The sequence below is a fragment of the Xiphias gladius genome, chromosome 16 (assembly GCF_016859285.1).
Source record: "Xiphias gladius isolate SHS-SW01 ecotype Sanya breed wild chromosome 16, ASM1685928v1, whole genome shotgun sequence".
In the NCBI taxonomy this organism is placed as follows: domain Eukaryota; kingdom Metazoa; phylum Chordata; class Actinopteri; order Istiophoriformes; family Xiphiidae; genus Xiphias; species Xiphias gladius.
Genome location: NC_053415.1, coordinates 5,827,386 through 5,847,669, shown reverse-complemented (window position 1 = coordinate 5,847,669; position 20,284 = coordinate 5,827,386). Strand labels below are relative to the sequence as shown.

At 40.0% G+C, this 20,284-nt stretch overlaps 3 protein-coding genes and 1 non-coding gene across 6 annotated transcripts in view; all 4 read left to right on the top strand.

Annotated features, from left to right (window-relative positions):
* Positions 1-3,939: 3,939 nt before the first annotated feature.
* Positions 3,940-4,021, top strand: trnas-cga. Its single transcript has one exon. It is a non-coding gene; the product is annotated as a tRNA-Ser (tRNA).
* Positions 4,022-4,548: 527 nt separating this feature from the next.
* On the top strand, positions 4,549-8,877 carry nabp1a (nucleic acid binding protein 1a). Its single transcript, XM_040149463.1, has 6 exons — positions 4,549-5,656; positions 5,884-6,022; positions 6,215-6,286; positions 6,752-6,836; positions 7,002-7,071; positions 7,700-8,877. Exons 1-6 carry the CDS (start codon positions 5,563-5,565, stop codon positions 7,903-7,905), a joined length of 666 nt encoding a protein of 221 aa, XP_040005397.1. The 5' UTR covers positions 4,549-5,562; the 3' UTR covers positions 7,906-8,877.
* A 1,978-nt stretch (positions 8,878-10,855) lies between these two features.
* LOC120801322 (C-X-C chemokine receptor type 1-like) lies at positions 10,856-13,122 on the top strand. Of its 2 annotated transcripts, XR_005709082.1 has the most exons (3): positions 10,856-10,872; positions 11,259-12,397; positions 12,620-13,122. XR_005709082.1 is itself a non-coding variant. In XM_040148172.1 (2 exons), exons 1-2 carry the CDS (start codon positions 10,866-10,868, stop codon positions 12,332-12,334), a joined length of 1,083 nt encoding a protein of 360 aa, XP_040004106.1. In that variant the 5' UTR covers positions 10,856-10,865; the 3' UTR covers positions 12,335-13,122. The 2 variants fall into 2 exon arrangements, 1 of the variants encoding a protein (XP_040004106.1); XM_040148172.1 differs by having other exon boundaries at positions 11,259-13,122.
* Positions 13,123-15,327: 2,205 nt separating this feature from the next.
* The window catches only part of spegb (striated muscle enriched protein kinase b), a 37,919-nt gene continuing 32,962 nt past the window's right edge, over positions 15,328-20,284 (top strand). For both annotated transcript variants that reach the window (XM_040148171.1, XM_040148170.1), the window contains exon 1: positions 15,328-15,779. In XM_040148171.1, the coding sequence (XP_040004105.1) occupies positions 15,362-15,779 (418 nt within the window). In that variant the 5' untranslated portion in view covers positions 15,328-15,361. The remainder of the gene's footprint in view (positions 15,780-20,284) is intronic.

The following is a 20,284-nucleotide window of genomic DNA, read 5'->3' as shown; positions in this document are numbered from 1 at the left end:
ATGAGTAAATGTCACACATTTCAGATAAATTAGATAATAGTAGTTAATATCCTCTGCATCATTCATGTCGTGATCCCAGTGACTCACGTTTGACCTATTGTGTCACAGAAACATATAGTTAAGCTTGCTGTTGCTTAGGCTACTTCAAATTTGGAAATGACTGTGGGTCCTAGTGTTGTGATCTGGTAAACCTAACTGTAGGTAACAGGTGAGTTGTGGATTAATCTCAGTGGAAGGAGTGGTTTAATCGCTCGGCTCTTATTTACATATAAAATGTAAATATTATTTATATCAAAGTAAGACAGGTGCTGGGGTCAGAGCCACAATGAAAGGCTGCTTAACCCACCTTACAAAATAACATTTTTGTTTCTAAGCCTAGCACTGTCTAACCCTACAAATACCTTTTTCCCAGGTTTTGAGATCTGTCTCAGATATTTCTGCCTCCGCCATATTACTAAGAAGGTAAAAAGAAATTCATGTGGTGCTCAAATTTCTGAAAAAAAAAAAGAATTCATCAGTAACCTGCCTTTCCAGCAAAAGATCCCTGGCTACTTTGAAAATTGCAAGAAAAACTGCTAACTGTTTTAATTGAAACAGAAGAGATAGCCCATATGAAAACTATATACTGACAGCTTGTGCTGTGGAATATCCAGAGTACAGAGACACTTAATGGGTGGAAAAAAAAAATTGTTTCTGTTGAATTTAAGGCAGTGTCTATTTGCACCCGGGTAAAAGAGTCAGATGGCAGCTTTTCAGCTATTTACACCCAGCCCCCTCAACCCCCCACTCCACAAAAAAAAAAAAGAACACTGTGCTGCATGCATGGCTGCACGTCACTTCATGACATAAGTCGATAGCTATGTGCTTCAATGGCTAAAGGCGCCAATCTAGGATAGGGATATAAAAGGTAGGATACATTAAACACAAAATATTAAAATAAAAAAATAATGAATGCAAAAAATTCACATTTCTCTCTCAAAAAATCCTAAACACATTAAAAAAATACACATTTGGGTACTTAACAAGCATAATCAACTTATTTAATGTAAATCTGGACACATTTCTACCACATATCAGTGTCTGTCTCAGTCACCTTTCAGATGTAATTCAGACGACAGAAAAATGCCCAGTGTGAAGGCGTTAATGTGTGTGTGCGTGTGTGTGTGTGTGTGTGTGTGTGTGTTTACTTTCAGTCTCATGAGCAGCAGACTGCTGACCGGTCCACTCCAGGTCATGAAGCAACAAGGAGGGGACCGGTCCAGGTGTGTCTCGGACAGGAACAAACATGTTCAACAAACACCTGGACACGTGTGTTTATGTCCAGGTGTGCGTCAGTGTGTGAGAGTGAAAGACCCGCTCTCTCCGTCGGAGGACACACAGCCTGGAAGTGAGCCCAGGCTTTCGACATGTAGGGCCGGTATTTATCCAAAGGGGGGGGACTTTCTTCTTGTTCTTCACCGCAGGCTTACCCTCATTCATTCGATGAGCGCCACCACGAGGAGTCATGAAGTAGTGACTCTGTTCAGTCAAATTGGTGGGAGATTCCATTTAGAGCGCCTGTATGTTTTAATAAAAATATCGATATTTGATGCCAGTGTATTGATGAGGAAGAGGAAGTAATACAATATATTCCCGTATTGATATTTCGTCCCACCCCTAATTAATATTGAATGAGGTAAGCGCTATGACCTGAAGTAATCCTTCACATTTTCAAGAGTGAACACACTGTGCTCCATACCAAATAACATTGTTAAAACAAGGCTTTTTGTGAATGGAATTGAATGGATTGTGATTTTATTTTCTCATCCTTCCATAGCCAATTGATTATGTAACAGCATCTGAAGCAAATAATTCCTGTAAGATTGTGTAAAAACAATGTGACATCAGATTGTAAAAATCAAAACTTTTGGTTAATACCTTTTTTTTAAAAATAGAAAAGTAAGAAATCTGAGGTATTGGAATGTGATAATGTCATCAGCATAAAGAAAAATGAAAATAATAACAATAATAACGGCAGAAAAGACCAAGGACGAGTTGTGGGAGAATGTGTAAGCCTCTAGGAGGTAACTTGGGAGGGTGCGGGCCGAGGCCATTCTGGACGTGCAGCAGAAAAGCGAACGTGCAGCTCTAGGCGGATAAAAGCCGTGGAGAAGGAGCAGCTTTAACTCTGGACGGCGGAATGTGATGATGTCCCAGCATAAAAACATTTTTTAAAAAGCAGAGCCCAAGAGGAAACTCTAGGCTTGAGATAAAAGTGGACTTGTTTAAGTGCTACTAGTTGCTATGGTGTTAAAATATTCTTAATACTAATCACAAACAAATGTCAAGTTACTTAACTCATAAAACACTGCACAAATAAATGCAGTGATTTGTATCTGTAAATCTTTATCTCCGCCTCTAATTTACAACTCGTATATCACCATTTGAAGGTCAACTTAGAATTTTTCAGTGGAAATGTATTCGTGTGGATCCTCCTGAGACTATTGTACCGCACCATTTTGTGTCACACAAAATTCACAAATGCAGGAGGACCAAGCACTTTCCAGTAGATGGTGGTAATGCAACATTTATGGATACCAACCGCTGTCAAACTAAAGAGAAGACCAAACAACGAGCTGTCGATTAACTCTGTTGGTACATATATTGTCCCAGATGTCAATTCCTATGATGCAAAGCTGCCTCGACCCAGGAGAGACCTTGGAGTAGAACATGTCTTCATGAACCACTGATCTCTGACAGATTGGTATGGCTTTTATATTCTATTATAGTTCTTAACACAACAGTTGCAGTTGGAATTTCTCCGACAACTCCTCATGCTGTAACGAATTTCCATTATCGTCCATAAAATGAGCAACAGCCCAAATCCCCTTGGATCTCCGTTCCTCTATGCGCATAGATTTTCCGCTGAGAAATATGTATCTGTTATTCCACACAGATGTCTTATGTGGTGTGAAGTTATGTTTATATTTAATTTCCAATAGAGAAGGACTTGCTGATGGAACGCACAACATTTTACCGGCAAAGGGCAACAATCAAAATCACAGTGTAGTAAAAAGTCTATCCCACCCATTTTTTGAAAAGTCCCATTGGGGACAATAAACCAAAAAGAGTTTTCTATTTTTTAACAAAAGACTTTTAGCCATTTCAATTTCAAGACACCATTCATGATATCAAAATCAGTTGCATTCACAACCTCGTCTTTATAGTTTTTTTTTCCAGGTCATTCTTCCTTATGTAATGACATTTGTTTTGTCCATATGGATTTAAAATTGACATATTTATAGATTTAATCATTCTTGCTGATTGGTGTGTCTCAAAACTCTGCATGTAAAAATGCAAATCGACAAGCGTAGGATTGAAATCCACAATTGCCTTTTTGATTCTCAAATGAAAAATATTCACAAATGCCTGTTCAAAAGTTGTTAATGTTAGTAATATACTCACAAATACATTTAATTTATTTGTAAATTATTTGTATGTATTCACAGATTTTTTTTTAATTTGTGGAATTTCTGTATTTGCAAATCCGTTTTATATTTGCAATATGTTTTTGTGAGTTTACCCATCTTTCTTTGTATTTATGGGAGGTGTTTTCATATTTACAGATTACACATTTACACATAGTCACACACAATATCGTGATACATCTAAGCCCATAGCCGCGTTTCCCAAGCTACTCCAAAGTGTTAAAAGTGCCTTCAAAGAGTTTTCTTTTTCCTCTCAATATCCGTGGGTGAGCCGAGGTGTTTTGACGGTGTTGGTCTCCCTCCTATGTCCGAACTCACGCCAACACCCTCCGCTTCCTCCACTACACTTTCCATCGTCATTATCGATAGCACTGCTATAGTCAACAAGCAACCAAACAAATTTACAAAATATCAGAAAGCACACAGAAGAGGAGTGTTAAATAAAAACCCTGGAACGAGGTAGAGGAGAAACGTCACGGTGGCCGAGAGGTTAAGGCGTTGGACTCGAAATCCAATGGGGTTTCCCCGCACAGGTTCGAATCCTGTTCGTGACGGCTTATCTTTTACTTCTTAGTTTCCACACACGCCATCAAAACTCGGCACACCGAACCAAGTGGATTAATAAGTAGTAATGCTTCAACGTGTTTTACACGTGAATAACTACTTACTATTTGGAGGCATTTTCGCTCTAATTATTGTGAGAGTGTCTGAGGTTATAAATTCTGTATTTAATATTCAAAGTAACAATTAGCCGTGATGACATAAAATTAATGAATAACTTGACAGCATTTTAAAAAAAATAAAATATCGTTGGTTTCATCGCTGATATTTAATTACATATTTAATCTCCTCTTCTCGCGTTGTTAGTGAATGGAAGCCATTTGGTAGAAACCAACCACTTTCTTTTCTATAAACAGGTCAGCACGCTGTCTGCTTACACTTGTAGCTGCATCGTATTTACAAAAATAGACGCCTGGTAATTGTCAGTATCTGTCGACTCGTCTGTATAAGAGCGCGCAAAAAGAAATTTCTACGTATAGCCCCCCTTCCCTACGAGGGATAATGGAACTGGCCGAGTCATACAAAATTGACCGGCAGCACTCGCTGACGTAGTTTTTGGGGGTATTGTTATAGGAATGGGGAACGTGTGAACAGCTTGTACAGGTTTTAAATAGCGTTTTTGACCTTTAGTATTGTTTAGGCATAAATAACCAGGGCATTTGATATAAGGCTTTTCGAACAACTGCAACGTTATTGGGGCCACAGTTAAATATAGACACACTAGTCGTATAGCATCATTTGGCCAGACTGCGCGTTAGCAAAGCTATCAGTTCGTTATACTCAAAAGAGACACACAAAGGAAATGCGTTCGATTGGTTTGAATATATTAACGTTAACAGGAGCTGTCTAGATGGTCGAAGGCGATTATAACTGTTATCTCCAAATACTTCGGAACAAAGACAATATCTCTGATGTAACTTGCAGTCAGTGGAACGGTCTTTGCTAAAACAGAAACATCTCAGATTTGACTCCCGACTCTGGATTTGTCAGCTTGTTAATACTATTTTACCTAACTTCGACATTTTAGCCAACTCGATGAATGCTTACAAGTTACATTAGTGCGGTTTTTCATGTTAACTGATGATATGTGAAGAATGAAGATGCCATTATGGCAATAATCGAGAAAAGAAAGATGCCTAGAGGCTCATATCCTGAAAGAAAAAGAAGGTAGCTAACTGCGAGCTAGCTAACGTTCTGTGAAGTAGTCGCCTGGTTAGTGTTAGCTGTTCTGAAGAGGGCAGATCTGTCACCTCTTTCTTGTAGTGTCACAAGTGTTAAATTGGATTTGACTGGATTGTAGTAGACTACCCAAGAAGCTGGCCCGTGTGTATGTAATTACGATAACGTTAGTGTGTTTGAAGTAGGGTTTAGTTAGCATTTGGCTAACGGGCTAATTAGTTAGCTGAGCTAAAGCTAACGTAGTCGCTACCCAATACAAAGTGACGACAGCCAGCTCTTATTGCTGCTGAATTCAAGTGACAGGTAGGGAACGAACAGGGATTTTTTTTTTTTTTTTTTTTTTCCGAGAGTAACAATGGCGACCACCACAAACGAAGCCTTGTTTTTGATAAAGGATGTGAAGCCTGGGTCGAAAAATTTGAATATCGTATTCATCGTGTTGGAAATAGGTAAGTAGTTGCACAGTGACGCTAGAACGTCTCTCCCCATACCATCAACTAGTGTCTCTCTTCTTAAAGGGGCCAGCAAAAACTTGATTTACCGTCAACAAGGGACTTAGATTTTTATCATGAACTCATGACTCTTCCATATAGTTGTTGGTAATTTAAACTTGGTTAGAGATGTGCTGAGCAGGTCAGAGCGTTTTACTTAACCCATCCTGGTTTTGTTCCGTTAGGACGAGTAACCAAAACGAAAGATGGTCATGAGGTGCGCTCATGCAAGGTGGCAGACAAGAGTGGGAGCATTGCTATCTCTGTCTGGGACGAACTCGGCAGCCTCATTCAGCCAGGGGACATCATCAAGCTGACCCGAGGGTAGGTGTTCCTAAGCTTAAACGGATGACACGAACACTAATCACTCAGTTGATTTGAGAATTGTAGTGTTTACTGAAAGATCAATGCACACAGATACTTGCAATTGACAGGTGTATCTGAGCAACTTGGTCTTAAAATTTAGGATTAGTAATCTTTTGTTTGGATGAGCTTAACATGTGATTTCTGTCTTAGCTATGCATCCATATGGAAAGGGTGCCTAACCCTATACACTGGAAGAGGAGGAGATCTACAGAAGATTGGAGAGTGAGTAGCTGGCCACAAATCTATTTATACTTAAGTAAAGTTCTTGTCCCTGTTGGAATTCTGTCATGTATTTGTCTTGTCACATCAGCCCTGCTCATGCATCATACAAAGCCAGGGCATACTGTAAAGTTTTACAGTAACATGTTGGTTTTAAAATGCGGTTTAAGAGGCCTAGTACATAACTTTAGTCCATCAGTTTAATGGACAGTTTAATTCAAGAGCAATCAAATTGTCAGCTGTATATAATTTCTCTAAACAACTCAACAAATATTTTACTTTTAATCACAAGATTAAAGACATCCCATTTACACTAGTCTCACTCTGGCTTTTAGCCACACTGAGGAGCCTCTTGTAGAGAATGGAGTCTCAATGTTTTCCGTTTTTTTGTAAGATTTATTATCCAAATCTTTAAAAATGTATTTAAGACTACTAGTCAACCACAGTTTCAAACTTTTGTCTCGCCAGGTTCTGCATGGTGTACTCAGAAGTGCCCAACTTCAGTGAACCAAACCCAGAGCTGCTAGCCCAAGCGAACCAGCAAAACAAGTCTGTGAGTAGCCATGCACCCACTCCCAACCTCTCATCACCAAACATGTCATAACACTTGGATCAGAATATTCTCAAAAGAAATGAGTACAGTTAGTACCCAAAGTGCAGTCTAACACCAATGCTGGTAGGGTGCTAAAGATAACATTCTCATCCACTGTTGTAACAGGGTAAACCAGACCAGAATCAGAGGGGTAACTCTCCGCCCAATCAGAATTCAGGTACACCTGCTCCACCAGGTCAGTATATTTTCCTTTTTATGCAAATAACCACAGCACTATCAGTTAACTCACTTATAGGAAACAGGGTTATGCATGTTCTGTAGAATGATAGGCATTGATGTTAGTGCAAAATGAATGTAGACTGTTGTAGTTTTCAGAACTACAAAAGATAAAATATTGACAACTTTTTGTGTTTGAGTCAGGAAATTAAATTAAATGAAGTGTGTATATGACAAAGGCAGTATAATGTCCTAAATTTTATTTGCTTAATTAAATCGGAAATGACACATTGCTCATCTTTTGACATTCTTAATGTGAAGAGAATTTTTTTTTTTTCCCCTCTTCCCAGCAGTCACTTTGACTCGTCATTTTAGAAAAAACTACAGGTGTTAGTATTAACATTAAAAAAAGGCGTTTTTATTTAATGTTGTCCCAGTAAGCCATGACAGTGCGACAGTGACCTAGCATACTCAATACCAGCACCCTGAAACTGAAGCAGCTAAATGGAATTCAGCCGTCATTCATTTGAATTATTTACACCTGCTTTTCCCACTGTGACTTTATGTGGAAAAAGGCTTGTGAAGGGTAAATGTCTTAAAGATACCTATTTCTCTGTAAGGATTTACTTGTATTTCTCAACCCACAGGTAATGGTGCCATGCCGCCATTTGCCAACAACAACAACCCACCCCCTGGGGCACCCCGTGACCCTGCCTTCGGGAATGTTGGGCGACCCAACGGTCGGTCACCTGGCAATGGAGCACCTCCTGTTTCTGTTTCTGGACCCCCAACAGCTGCAAAGTCCTCAGTTACCATTAGTAACGGCAGGGACCCACGTCGTGCCAAAAGATGAAATTGGGGCTGGGGGGAGGGGGCATCCTCGTTTCCCCCTGCTCCCTATTTTAACCTTTCTGAGCCTTCCCGATCACAGCCTAGGTTGGCGTTCAAAATAATGAATTAAATTAGGGACTATTTGCATAATTTTTATACAAGCTAACAAAGTTAAATGTGTCGTTTGTCTTTCAAAGTGCAAGTAGTGCTCTCAGCGAGCAGCACAGTGTGATCGTGATCCACCACTTGATGCACTAGCCAGGACTACTTGTATGGTCAAGCCTTGATGGTTGAGTTGTGGCCAGCCTCCTCAGTCTACACCCTTGTCCTCTAAATCTCACTGCAAATTGCCTGTACTGTGCCAGTGTTACCTCCCCCACACACTGTCCTAACCCCTTTTCCCTGTTCGAACTATACACCCTACTTGAACACTTGATGCACTTTCTTCTCTTAATTTATGTCGGGGCAAACTTGGCTGTCATTTAAATCAGGAAATGAGTTTCTGCTTTTTAGTGGAAAAGGCCTTAAGTTAGTGAAAATGAGTTCTTGGACTGAATGCACAAGCAAAATAATTCAAAGGGTCTTCCCTCTCTTAACCAAACTGTATCCGAAGTGACTCTGTGAAAGGAAAGGTGTTAGTTTTGAATTTTTAAACTGTTTTTCCAAGACATGTTTTTCTTGTTTGCCATCAGTTGTACCTTCATCAAGGTGGGACCACTTAAATACTGGCAAAAGGGTTCACCGAAATAAATTTGACAGTAATTTTACTGCCACATTATGTTTTCTGTAGTCTGTTTTGAGAGTTAAAACACGTTCTTTTTTTTTTTTTAATGTCAATAAAAACTGTGACATTGGTCATGCTATGAAAACAGGTTTTAAACTGCCTTGTATAGTAATTTGGAAAGAACCATTTTTGACCCTTAAGATGCAAGGAGCTTGAGTAAAGATGAATATTTATTTATTGCCAGCACTGATTAAAACCTTTTTCCTCTGATGCAGTTTGCCGCAAATATCAACAGTACCACAGTCAAACTCCTCAGGAACGATTTGTAGGGGTTTGAGAACGTGCTCTCCAATTCCCCTGAAGACCCATCATGGTTTAAACTGATATGGCCTCCTTTGGCGTTCCATGCCTTCACGTGCAAATGTAAAATAAGCCTCCCATCCAATTTCAAGTAATGATTTCACTCTACAGCACCATCTAGTGCCTAGAAAAAATAAACAATTTGTTTTTTTGGAAGATGCTCCAAAATATGAGGTGGAGGAATTGGTATTTTTTTTGTTACTTAACTTCCTTTGTTTGTGTGAACCGAAGAGTTAAACTTTTATAAACCAAAACCCTTCATTAAGTATTCCATTTTGAAGCAACGCATTGCATACAACAAAAGCCCGTGTTTCTTCACATCCTCTGTTGCACCAAGCACCTGAACACTGTGTCCTGCAGGTCCTGTTTTATGTTGCCCCATTTCACATTTGACGCACTTGCACTTTCCTTAGTGTGTGATTTGCATTTTTTAAGTTATACAAAGGAGCCTATTCAGTCTTTTTTTTAAGAAAAAAACAGCTCTTCTGTGGACATGAAAGAGAACAAGGTAGAAGTGGCTAAGTAAGGCGTATTAGATACAAAACTATCTCTCAGACTCTTTCATCTGTTGCCCTAGCTACGTGAAATGTAGGACCGAAGGAGGGCTAAGAAAAAAATCTTATCTGAGGCTCTCAAAAACCGTGCGTTTAGCCCAATCATTTATTTTCTTCACAATCCCACAGTCCTCTTAAACCACGTGCAAAACATGCTCATCTACCTCCACTGCCCCTTATGAGAAAAATTGCAGGGCTTGTGACACTGGAAATTGAAACACATGAGATGCGTGGCAGGAAATGTGATGCTAGTGGCTCATGTCAGCACAGATGCATGTCATGAGCTGGGAAGTTCCTTTCAGCAGCAGTGGTCAATGAAAAATGTAGCCAAATCATGTGGCATACTGTATTTTAAATTTCACAGCATGTCGACAGAGCCCCAGAGTTCTCAGCCTCTTGCCCTCATCAGCAGTTGTGCGGTCCAATCTTTAAAACAAACGAGTCATGTATTTCCAAAAGTTGTGGAAGAAATATGCATCTGATATTTTTTCTTCTATGTAAATGTCTTTACTGTATAAACAATAATGAGCATCAAACAAACAAGATACATTACAAATCCAGAGAACCAGGCAAAACTGAAGCAATTTCACTTTAACATTTTCTGATATACGTACTGCATCTATTGAATATCTGTTGATTATTCATCCAGTGTTTATTTTGGATTCACAAACTTCCCATGAGCTAGTGGTTTCTCTTTCGATTTCCATCTCATGACCCTTATGATTCAGATACTTTGGCTTGGGTTCATTTATGGGGGAAGCACTGTGGTTCAGCAATAACCAAACAGTGACTACTGAAAATAGTAAGCACCGATGTGTAAACAAACCCCTGACATAACTAGAAAATAATGCTTGGGAGTTAAAAACAAGAAAAAGAAATAAAGATTGATTATGAATAAGTAAGAGGGAAAAAATTACTCCATGGTGGTATTCACTGAATAAATTGAAATGAGATTTTAAATTAATAATAATAAATTAAAAAAAAATAAACAAGCACCTGTCAATCAATATGTCTATGGCCAAATACAAGTATTGAGAATACTGTGTGACAAATGCAATTACAGTAAATAATTTAAAAATAAAAATATCTTTTAATATACAAAATTTCAAAAACGAAGTATTCTGCATCTACAGAAATATGACAATGGTGACACTGGTGACATTCTCACATTTGCTTTCATACATGAAAGCAAATGTGAGAATCCTACCTTCCTTTTGGAACTGTTCAGCAAATGAGAATCTGAGATTATGACGCAAACAGGTTGAAGGGGAGGGGTGTAGAGAAATATAGCATTTGTTCCTCGTCTTCTTGTGACATAGTGCGTCCTACGAAGCAGACACAACAATGACTGGTGAGTATTTTCATCCTTAGAGAAAAAACTTAGAACGATTAAATGATTTAATACACACATTCGTAGCATACAGGCTGTTTGACCGTTTGTAGCCCTCGATGCCCCACTGGAATATGTAATAGGCAATTGAGCAAAGGGATATTTACCTTTCCTGATTGAACTATAGTATGATTGTTCCTTTTAATACATTTTTCTTTGAAAACTGTAGAGGTCCTGTTTTATTGGTTCATTATAAAGCAATAATATAGAAAGAATATGTCATAGAGAATATGTAATATTTGCTGTATGTTTAAAAGTTAGTATTCTGTTTAGGTTTATGTAAACAGGTTTATAATCATTTCATGTATTTTGTATGTCTAACATTAGATCTTGGTTTTTGTCCTCAGATCCAAACACATCTTCTTTTAACTTAGACTTTGAAAGTTTGTATGATGAACTCAACTTTACTTACAACTACACAGAGTTCATCCTTGACCCAGAAACTCAGCCCTGCTACTCCTTCATCCCCCCACCTGATGTGATGGCTGGATTCTGTGCATTTTATGTCGTCATCTTTCTGTTGGCGATTCCCGGAAATCTGGTGGTGGGGCTGGTGATCGGCTCTAGCAAACAGTCGCTGCCTCCCTCTGACCTCTACCTCCTCCACCTGGCAGTTGCCGACCTCCTGCTGGCCATCACGCTCCCATTCTGGGCCGTCTCTGTTACACAGGGCTGGGTGTTTGGAGATGCCATGTGCAAAACTGTCAGCATCCTCCAAGAGCTAAGCTTCTACTCTAGCATTCTTTTCCTGACTTGCATCAGTGTGGACCGTTACATGGTGATTGTGCGAGCTATGGATGCCCGCAGGGCTAACCGACAGCTGGCCAGCTGGGGAGTTTGCGCTGCTGTCTGGGCTGTTGGGGCATTTTTGTCTCTGCCTGGGCTCTTCAATTCCTCTCTCTCCCCTCAAGTCTCTAGTAACATAATGTGTAAGGAACAGTATGACCCCAGCAGTTCTGATGAGTGGCGGCTGGCCACCAGAGTTCTTCGCCACACTTTGGGTTTTCTTATCCCCTTGGCCATCATGCTTTCCTGTTATGGAGTAACCATCCAGCGCCTCCTTCACACCCGTGGGGGGTTTCAGCGGCAACGAGCCATGAGAGTGATTGTGGTCGTGGTGGTTGCCTTTCTGCTTTGTTGGACACCGTACCACATTGCAGTGATGATAGATTCCTTTTTTAGGACAAAGATAGTGGCCTACCGGTGCCCGGCAAGGATTGCAGTTGACAGGGTCATGTTTGTCACAAAGAGTCTCGGTCTGCTTCACTGTTGTGTCAACCCGGTGCTGTACGCCTTCGTGGGAGAGAAGTTCAGGAAGAGTCTGCTGCAGTTAACGAGGAAGATAGGTTTCCTAGAGAGAGCGTCAGTGTCAAGAACCAGCAGGTCTTCGCTGTCATCAGAAATCACATCCACATTCATGTGAGAATGCCAAAGGGACACTTTAAACCATCCGGATAAATCGATCACATCAGTGCATTTACTGCAGGTATTGGACAACAGTGCTAGTTTTCATAAATACCTGCATTTTTTTTATCACAGCTCATCCTTGATGGACTTTTTTCCAGGTTATTTAGCTTGGCTTTGGTTTCATGCAAGTGTGTATTACCAGGGAAATGTTGCTTGAAAGTTAAGCTCCCAAACAATTTCAGTTTTTTAAATTATTTTTACTTTTTTGTGGTTAACTATTTCAATCCACTCTCTTCCTCAGTCAAGTCTAGTACTGTGAACGTGGAAACTGTGAACGTGTTTGACAAGCTTCAATTTCGAGAGTGACCATGTTTCAACACAGTAATACTTTGTCACAACATTGAGACAGAACTGCTGCTCATGAACACCTGGAGAAGCAGCAGAAAGCTCTGGAAAAGGCTAGAACTGGACCCTGAGCTAAGACAATTCACCGATGTCATTGTTAGCATGTGAATGTGAATTATCAAGATAATTTAATGTGATTCAAATTTCCAAACCGATGTCACTGTCCTTTTTATTAACATTTTACTTCCAGCTTAGGTTGCACTATCAACTGCAGCAGAAACATTAAACTGTCTCGTACAGTGCTGTATAACTTCATATAAGATTTTATAGTCATGCACTGATTTTTATTTTATTTTTTAGTGAGACTGTCTGTTTGAGTTTCATGTATTAGCCAAAGACAGCAGGTTGTCAGTCATGTGCCAAAAAAAGTAGCATTTTCTGTATATTCTGACTCATCATTAAAGTCTCATATAGCCTTGCACACTGCTCTCTGTTTATAATTAATGTCTTACATGTGACACAAACAGCCGACAGAAGCTGGGTTTTCCCTGGAACCAATCCAGCAAGTAGTAGTTTTTTTTTTGTTTGTTTGTTTTTTTTGTTTTTTAATGTCTACAGCCAGAGCAGCTTGTTTGGAAATAGTAGAAGTTGTGGTGACTGCAGCAGCAACGCTGCAGCAATAGCTGGAGTTCAGAGAGGTGAGACTTTCTGCCTCTGTACTGTTTTAAAGGTTTTTTTTTTTAAAAAAAATTTAAAAGTCTGGTTTGATTGCAGAATCGATTCTGAGAAGTGTAGCATATTGCTTGTTAAAAAAAAAAGAAGAAGAAGAAAAATACTTTGCTCATTACTACGTTAAGCTAGTCCTTTCACTGTAGATTCAGATTTAAGGCATCCCACAAAGCCAAATCAGAGCTAACCAGAGTGTCCCAGTCGCTCTGGATAATGCACAGACGTTGTTGAGGTTTCACAGGGGCTATTCTTCTAGTAGAAAAAACCCCCTGAAAACTGTTGAACTGCTGGTACTACAGCTACTACTGTTACCACTACTAACAAGTGTTTCTCTTATTTAGCCTACTCTCATTGATATAAATGGGGTGGACAAAATAAGAGAGGCGCTGTCCATATATGGCATTACGCTTTCAACAGCGCCACCGACTGCAGCCACCAGAATGGTCCGACAGTTGAATCCGAACCTCTCTGAAACCATTTCGGTAAAAACTGAACCTTATAACCTTCATGAAGGGAGGATTAATGCAGGACTGTTGAATGTAGCAGTAAGGTTCTAGCTATGTGTGATGTTAGATTTGAAGTTGTATTTGAGTCATAAGGAGTGATTTGACTTTAATAATAAGACACAATTACTTATTTTGCAGTTGCCTTGGGGGTTGTTGCTTCACATTTGTCCTTGAATCAGTCTGCTTTTGGTATCGAAGCTATCATTAGCTGATAGCTAATGTTATTAGAAATTGTAAATGCTGATGCTAATAACTAGTCTCAATTTTTGTTTTGTGCGTGCGTGTGTGTGTGTGTTTTAGGTGTCTTACTACCTAAGCACCAGGGTTCAATGGATATAATACTGCAAACCGAAAATCTGTCATATTTATTTCTTGTATACTACCTCAACTTTGATAGTAGGCCTAAATGTAGAAGATATATACAATATTTTTATAAAGGGCCACAGTTGTCAGCATACAGTGTTAAAGCAGTGATAATTTTGTCTTATTCATGATATTTGACCACCTCAACACAATTGGGAGGCCAACTGTGTTCTCTACATTTGACCTACAAATTAAATATCTGTCCCGTACCCACCACCCCCTCCTCTGTGCCAAGTGTTGCACCATCTCACATGTTCTACTGACCTCAGGTTGGCTAAAAATGACAAGGGGGCGGGAGCCGAGCACCGAGTGGGCAGACAGCTCACCATGCAGCTGTCATTGTAAGGCTTGCTGGCCTGTGACTGTCATCTCCCCCTTCGGACTGACTGGCAGAGGTAAGGGGGAGATCATGAGTGGGGTGGCTTAGCTCATGGGACGAGTAGGGGGGGGGGTGCACCGTGCAACTTGCTGGACAGGACTTGATGCTTGCGTTCAATCAGAGGCCAAGCGAGAACAAATCTGACGGCCGCCGGGAATAAGCGAAAACTCCCTGAAGACTCACACACCTTGTTCTGCCGAGAAGTAACGCGCTACTGGGAGATGGTTATAAAAGGCTGAGAAGGTAGAGAACATCAGGATAAGGAGAGGAAAAAGCTAGGCCGCCACTTCCAAGAGACAAGTCAAGGGAGCTGTTAATGCAACACGATCTAGTGGGTCTTGCCCTAAAAATACCTCTGGGCAGGAGAGTGGCAGCTACCTCTATCAGCTGAATTACCTGGTAATCAACTATTTCTTTTTCTTCTTTTGACAACAACTCCGGTCAGCGAGCAGCAACTTGAGAAGAATTTATCCATGGCAGATATGCTTCTGAATATTTTCATTTGGTTTTCCTAGTAAAAGAAATGTCCTTATATCCTATATTCAGAAACTTGAGAGCCCTGCTAACTGTAATGGATATGTAAAGATTGCTCATAGATGCTAATGTCCTGACTGAATTTTTGGTTTAGAACATTACAACAGGGCCCAGTCAGTGTTATATTCCTACTACTTAGTTAGACCATTAAAGAATCCATCAGAGGATCTACCAAATCAGTTTAACCATGAGAAAAGCAGAGGTGCAAATGACCCTGAAAAAGGGGGCAGATGAAGCAGTGGCACCCCCAAGCCCCATCATCCCCCCAAAACGGTCCAAAGCAAGCCCAGAGCACGCTCTCCTAGAACCCCGAGGACCTGGTTATCCTTCCCCAACTCCACCTGTTTTTTTACGCAAAATGAGGAACGCCGCCGTAGGGACAGGCTGTGACATCCGTCTCAAGGTGACTGTGGCTGGGGACCCCCAGCCCTCCCTGTACTGGTACCATAATGATGACCTCCTCAACATGGAGAACCAGGAGTATGGAGGGCTCTGGATTAGGGACTGCAAACCAAGTGATGCTGGCCTCTACACCTGCATTGCCAATAATCACCTGGGAGAGGCTCGGAGCAGCGCTGTACTTGCTGTCTTGGATCTGGGTGAAGGTAATATCGGTTAATACGTTCAGTTTTACTTGCATTTGGACTAGTTCTCTAATAGAAAGGATTTAGCTCCACCTGGATTGATTTTGCAGCATTGCTAGCGGGGTCTAGATCAAATAGTATAAGGAATGACTAAAAGACAATTAACATTATACTCCAGGTATTTAGCAACCTAACCTATTTTTTAGCAACTAAGTAAGTAGCCTTTAATTGACTTGAAGAACTACAAAACCTACAATAATTCTGTCTCTGTACACCTAACCATTACGCGTGATTTTCTCAAGATCACCATAATCGTTATGTTTTAACTAGGAAATCTTTTAATGTAATTTATGAAAATTGCCCAGCATGCCATAGTGATCCAAAAGGATGATCATGGTCATATTTCACTGTTCAGTCTGGGCTACAGATTTACTCAAGTTTTACTTTAAACTTTTGTTCCCCAAGCATTTTAAAAAAACAAATAAATATTAAATAATCAAATAATTTCATTGTATTCATGTGATAATGCTCCTAGTAGAGATAAAATAGAGGAAACAAAAAGCATAAAGTACACAGGGCATTGAATACACCTTTATACAGTACACAAATGCAGGGTATTTAGATATAAAATCTAGCTTAAAGACTCTTGTTCGCTCTACAAAAAGTATATTCAACTTTTCCCGCAGATGCTGTTTTTTTTCTACAAATATATTATAATCTGCAATAACAGTATGTTATTCCAGCATCGCATTTTAAGAAAATCAGAAAATCTGTTATAATTTTTTTTTTTTGTGCGTGTTAGGCCCTTGGACATCCAAATATGAACCCGACAGTTTTTCATTTCAGCAAGGGATTGTGTTTTTTACTTACGAGACGTATACAGTAGCTGTTTGAGATGAGCATCTGGAGGGAAAGTCGATTCAGTTTCCAGCATGCACCTAGAATCACTGAAAATGAATCATTCTTTAAACAACACTTGGCAGACTCAGCCAAATCAAGCGTGAGAGCGTATTACACTCCGACTCCTCAAGGTCTAGCCAAGGATGCTCCGAAGGCCAGTGCAGCTCTTCTCTGTTAAAAGATTTGCATTTTGACCACAAAAACCTCCTTTTATGCTTCTCGTGATCCCCAGCACTGATCTAAATTCAGCTCACCTGATTGCTTTGAGCACCTCAGCTGCTTTGAAAATTGATATTACCAGCTCCACAAATATGCCCTTCATATATCAGCTCAGGCACTTTGTCATTGTTCTGCAGTGCTCAGCGTGTGTGTAGTGGAAAACTCACTCTTCAATTTAGAACTGCCTTTTCCTGCCGGGAGAGTACATGTGGCATGCATTTGCATTTACAAAGATGTCAAGACTAACCACCACAGAATACAGTTTAATCCCTGTAACAAAAGTGAAGTTTCGGCAAATGATAGCATTGTCTGATGCTGTATCAAACAGGACTCGGCATTTACGTAACAATGCCTGCTGATTTTAAGCTACAGCAAGATGCTTTGGGCAAGTCCAAAACAAAAATTGGGCACTAAAGGAGTGGTGATTTCTGCAGACTGGACAAAATGATGATGCGGATTCATTTTCATGTGGGAAGCAAGAAACCACAGTGTATATTTCCTTCACTGTATATGCAGAGGGGTCCAAAAGTCTGAGACCAGTTTCCAATTCACCTGAATGGGAAAGTGGGAAAGTATATACACACACATATATGTACATATATATATGTATATATATATATATATATATATAATGCACTGCTTTCAATTTTCACAGCTGTAACACTGTCATCACATTGCTGCATCCCTTGAGGGGGGGCACTTTATTTGGAAATTCAGTACAATAGAGAAGTGCTCTTTCACCACATCCTTGAGATACAGTATATTAGCCGTATTTGTGCTCTAGCATAGATAACTGTAGACATTACAAAAATAGTGGTTTCAAGTAAACAAACACACAATAGTTCCAATAGTTCTGTTTCAAGTTTGATCAATCTATCAATTTTAAGACTTTTAGCTACACAGGAGCATTACTAGCGCTTATAATCATTGAGGATTATACTAGGCCTGTGCTACTGGACATTTTGTGTTGTGGTATAATCAAAATGATGTCAGACAAGATTGATGATGTGATTGTATCCCACACAAGTGGTGTAGATACTGGAAATCAGCAACAGTGGTGGCCCCTCGGTATTAGTCACAATCCTATCAACACTTCAGATCTTCAAACAAGGTTTGAAAACGAGATCTTAGAACAGAAGTTTTTCTTTGACTCTCCATTTTAACCTTCAGTTTGATTCAGCTCTCTGCTGCTTTGCCTTGTGCATAGTCTACAGCTGTTCCATCACTCACTCACACCGCCTGAACCCTTTCTCTCTCTCTCCCTCTTTGAAAATGTCTCTCTGTCCCGGCCCCCTCGTCCACCAACTCTCTCCAGTTATTTATACAATGGAATGTGCCAGGCCTTAGATTTTTGTGATGTTAGCAGGCCAACGTCTCTCCTGTTACACAGGAAGACATCACTTCTAATTTTAGCCCCGCGCTGTGTGACTGTTTTTTGCCCTCTGCTGATCAGGGATTGGGCCAATTTTGAATCCACATCTACTTAATACCCAGGAGTTTAAAGATGTCTTCCACCTGGTGTAATGTCATGCATCGTCTCTGATCCATACTGTTCGTACTCTAATTTCTCTATCGTCTTTTGGGTTCTGCATTGGATTATGCAGTTAGTTCCACCTCCATAGGTATTTTGCCTTGAATTCCACTTTACATTTCACCTGTTGAAGTAACTATAATATGTAAGGGTCTATTTATCACTCAATCAATCATTCATTCATTTGACAAATGAATGGATAAATGGATAAAGACGTGGATAAAAGGCCACGTTTTAAAAAATAGCTCAAATGAGTAACTTAAAAGTAAATAATAAAAAATTAAGTAATAGATAAATGAATGTTAATGAAACCGAAATCCTAAAACCTGGATTGCCACTTGGGGGGGAAATTCCTCCAGATAATCCGCTGTATTATCAAAACTGTTACTAACTATATCAGTCTGCCATACTATGTTGCAAGGCAAGGAGCGTCCGGTGGGTTTATCAGAGCTTTTCTCACTGAAAAGCGGCTGCTCGCTGGATTTGAAAACAACGATGACGAGAGCAGTGAGATGGAGCCAAAACGGTACAGTAGCCATAAAGCCAAAAGAGTGAGCTGAAAGACAGTATCATGAGACCAAATGCAGGGTAGGGGGATAATCCTCTGGGGGTTTGTCATTCCAAGTGACACCTTGATCATTACACAGTCATTTAACAATTGTTCATATAAAAATGTTGATTAGTTGGTTCAAATATTTTTGGCCACGTGGGGGCAGCGCAACAAGATTTTAACAGGGTACTGACATATTATCGCATTTTGAGTGGATTTGGCACACTTGCTAGCAAACAGTTCCCTATTTACACATCCATCCAATACAGAGCAACATTAACTGTGATGTTAGAGTCATGTTTCTGGTTTCTGGAGGTAGAAGGGAGTAGTGAGGCTGAAACAGTAAGCTACAGGCCCTAAATCCAAAACAATGGGCTAAAAGATGCTAAAAAGCTGATAGGGAACTGCATTAATAACAGCTCAATAACTTACTGACAGTGATTTTATTTAGAAAGCTGTATTGCCTGTTTAAACTTTCCAGAGAGTCCTGTTGTTGAGAACTTCAGATGTCACCACTGAGTGTGACCGTGGCTCCCTTCCAGGGTGTTGGGATGGTTTCCTCAGTGTTGTCTTCCTCTTGGACCATGAGTGTGAGTGAACAGGTGGAGCTGCAGTTACACTGTGGAAATCCCCCTGCATCACCATGTCGCTTTAATAAGTATATCAACAAATTCATGTTTTTAACGTACAAGAAATCCTAAAGGGGTAATTAAGGAGCTGTAAAATGACTCAGTTTCTATGCTCAGACTCTGTTGCACATCAGTTACGGCTCAGCTCAGTAACAGCTCATGAAACATAGTGACATACATAGCACTGAGTTCCTCATTTCACTGAAAGAGTTTTGTAACATTTGTTGACACTAAGGAAAATTGAAATGTTTCAAAGGAAGCGTTGGTTGCAATACTCTAATCTGTCCCAGGTCTTGAATTATTGAGACTCTGAGATCGGTAGCCATCTTGTACAGTATGGATTATTAAGTGACTCGTCCCAAAAATCAGCGCTGTGACTGATAAATAAGGCCTTTAGTTATAACTATTTGCTCTTATTTTGGGGGGAATGGTTGGCGTAAGTCAGCGCTCTGCAGTCACAGCGTGATCAGTGGAGATGAAACTGCACTGAGAACAATTCTACAGTCTACTCTTTACCCCATGTTTAAAGCTGGACAACAGCAAAACTTCCTTGGAGCAGGTTGCAGAGCATGCACTTTGCCAAGTCAGCTACACAAAATCCCCTGACTGCACCAGAAGTCCACTTTTATTTTTTAAATATTAAGTATTTATTTTACAATATTTATTTCATTTTAATGCTAATAATCCTGAACTACAA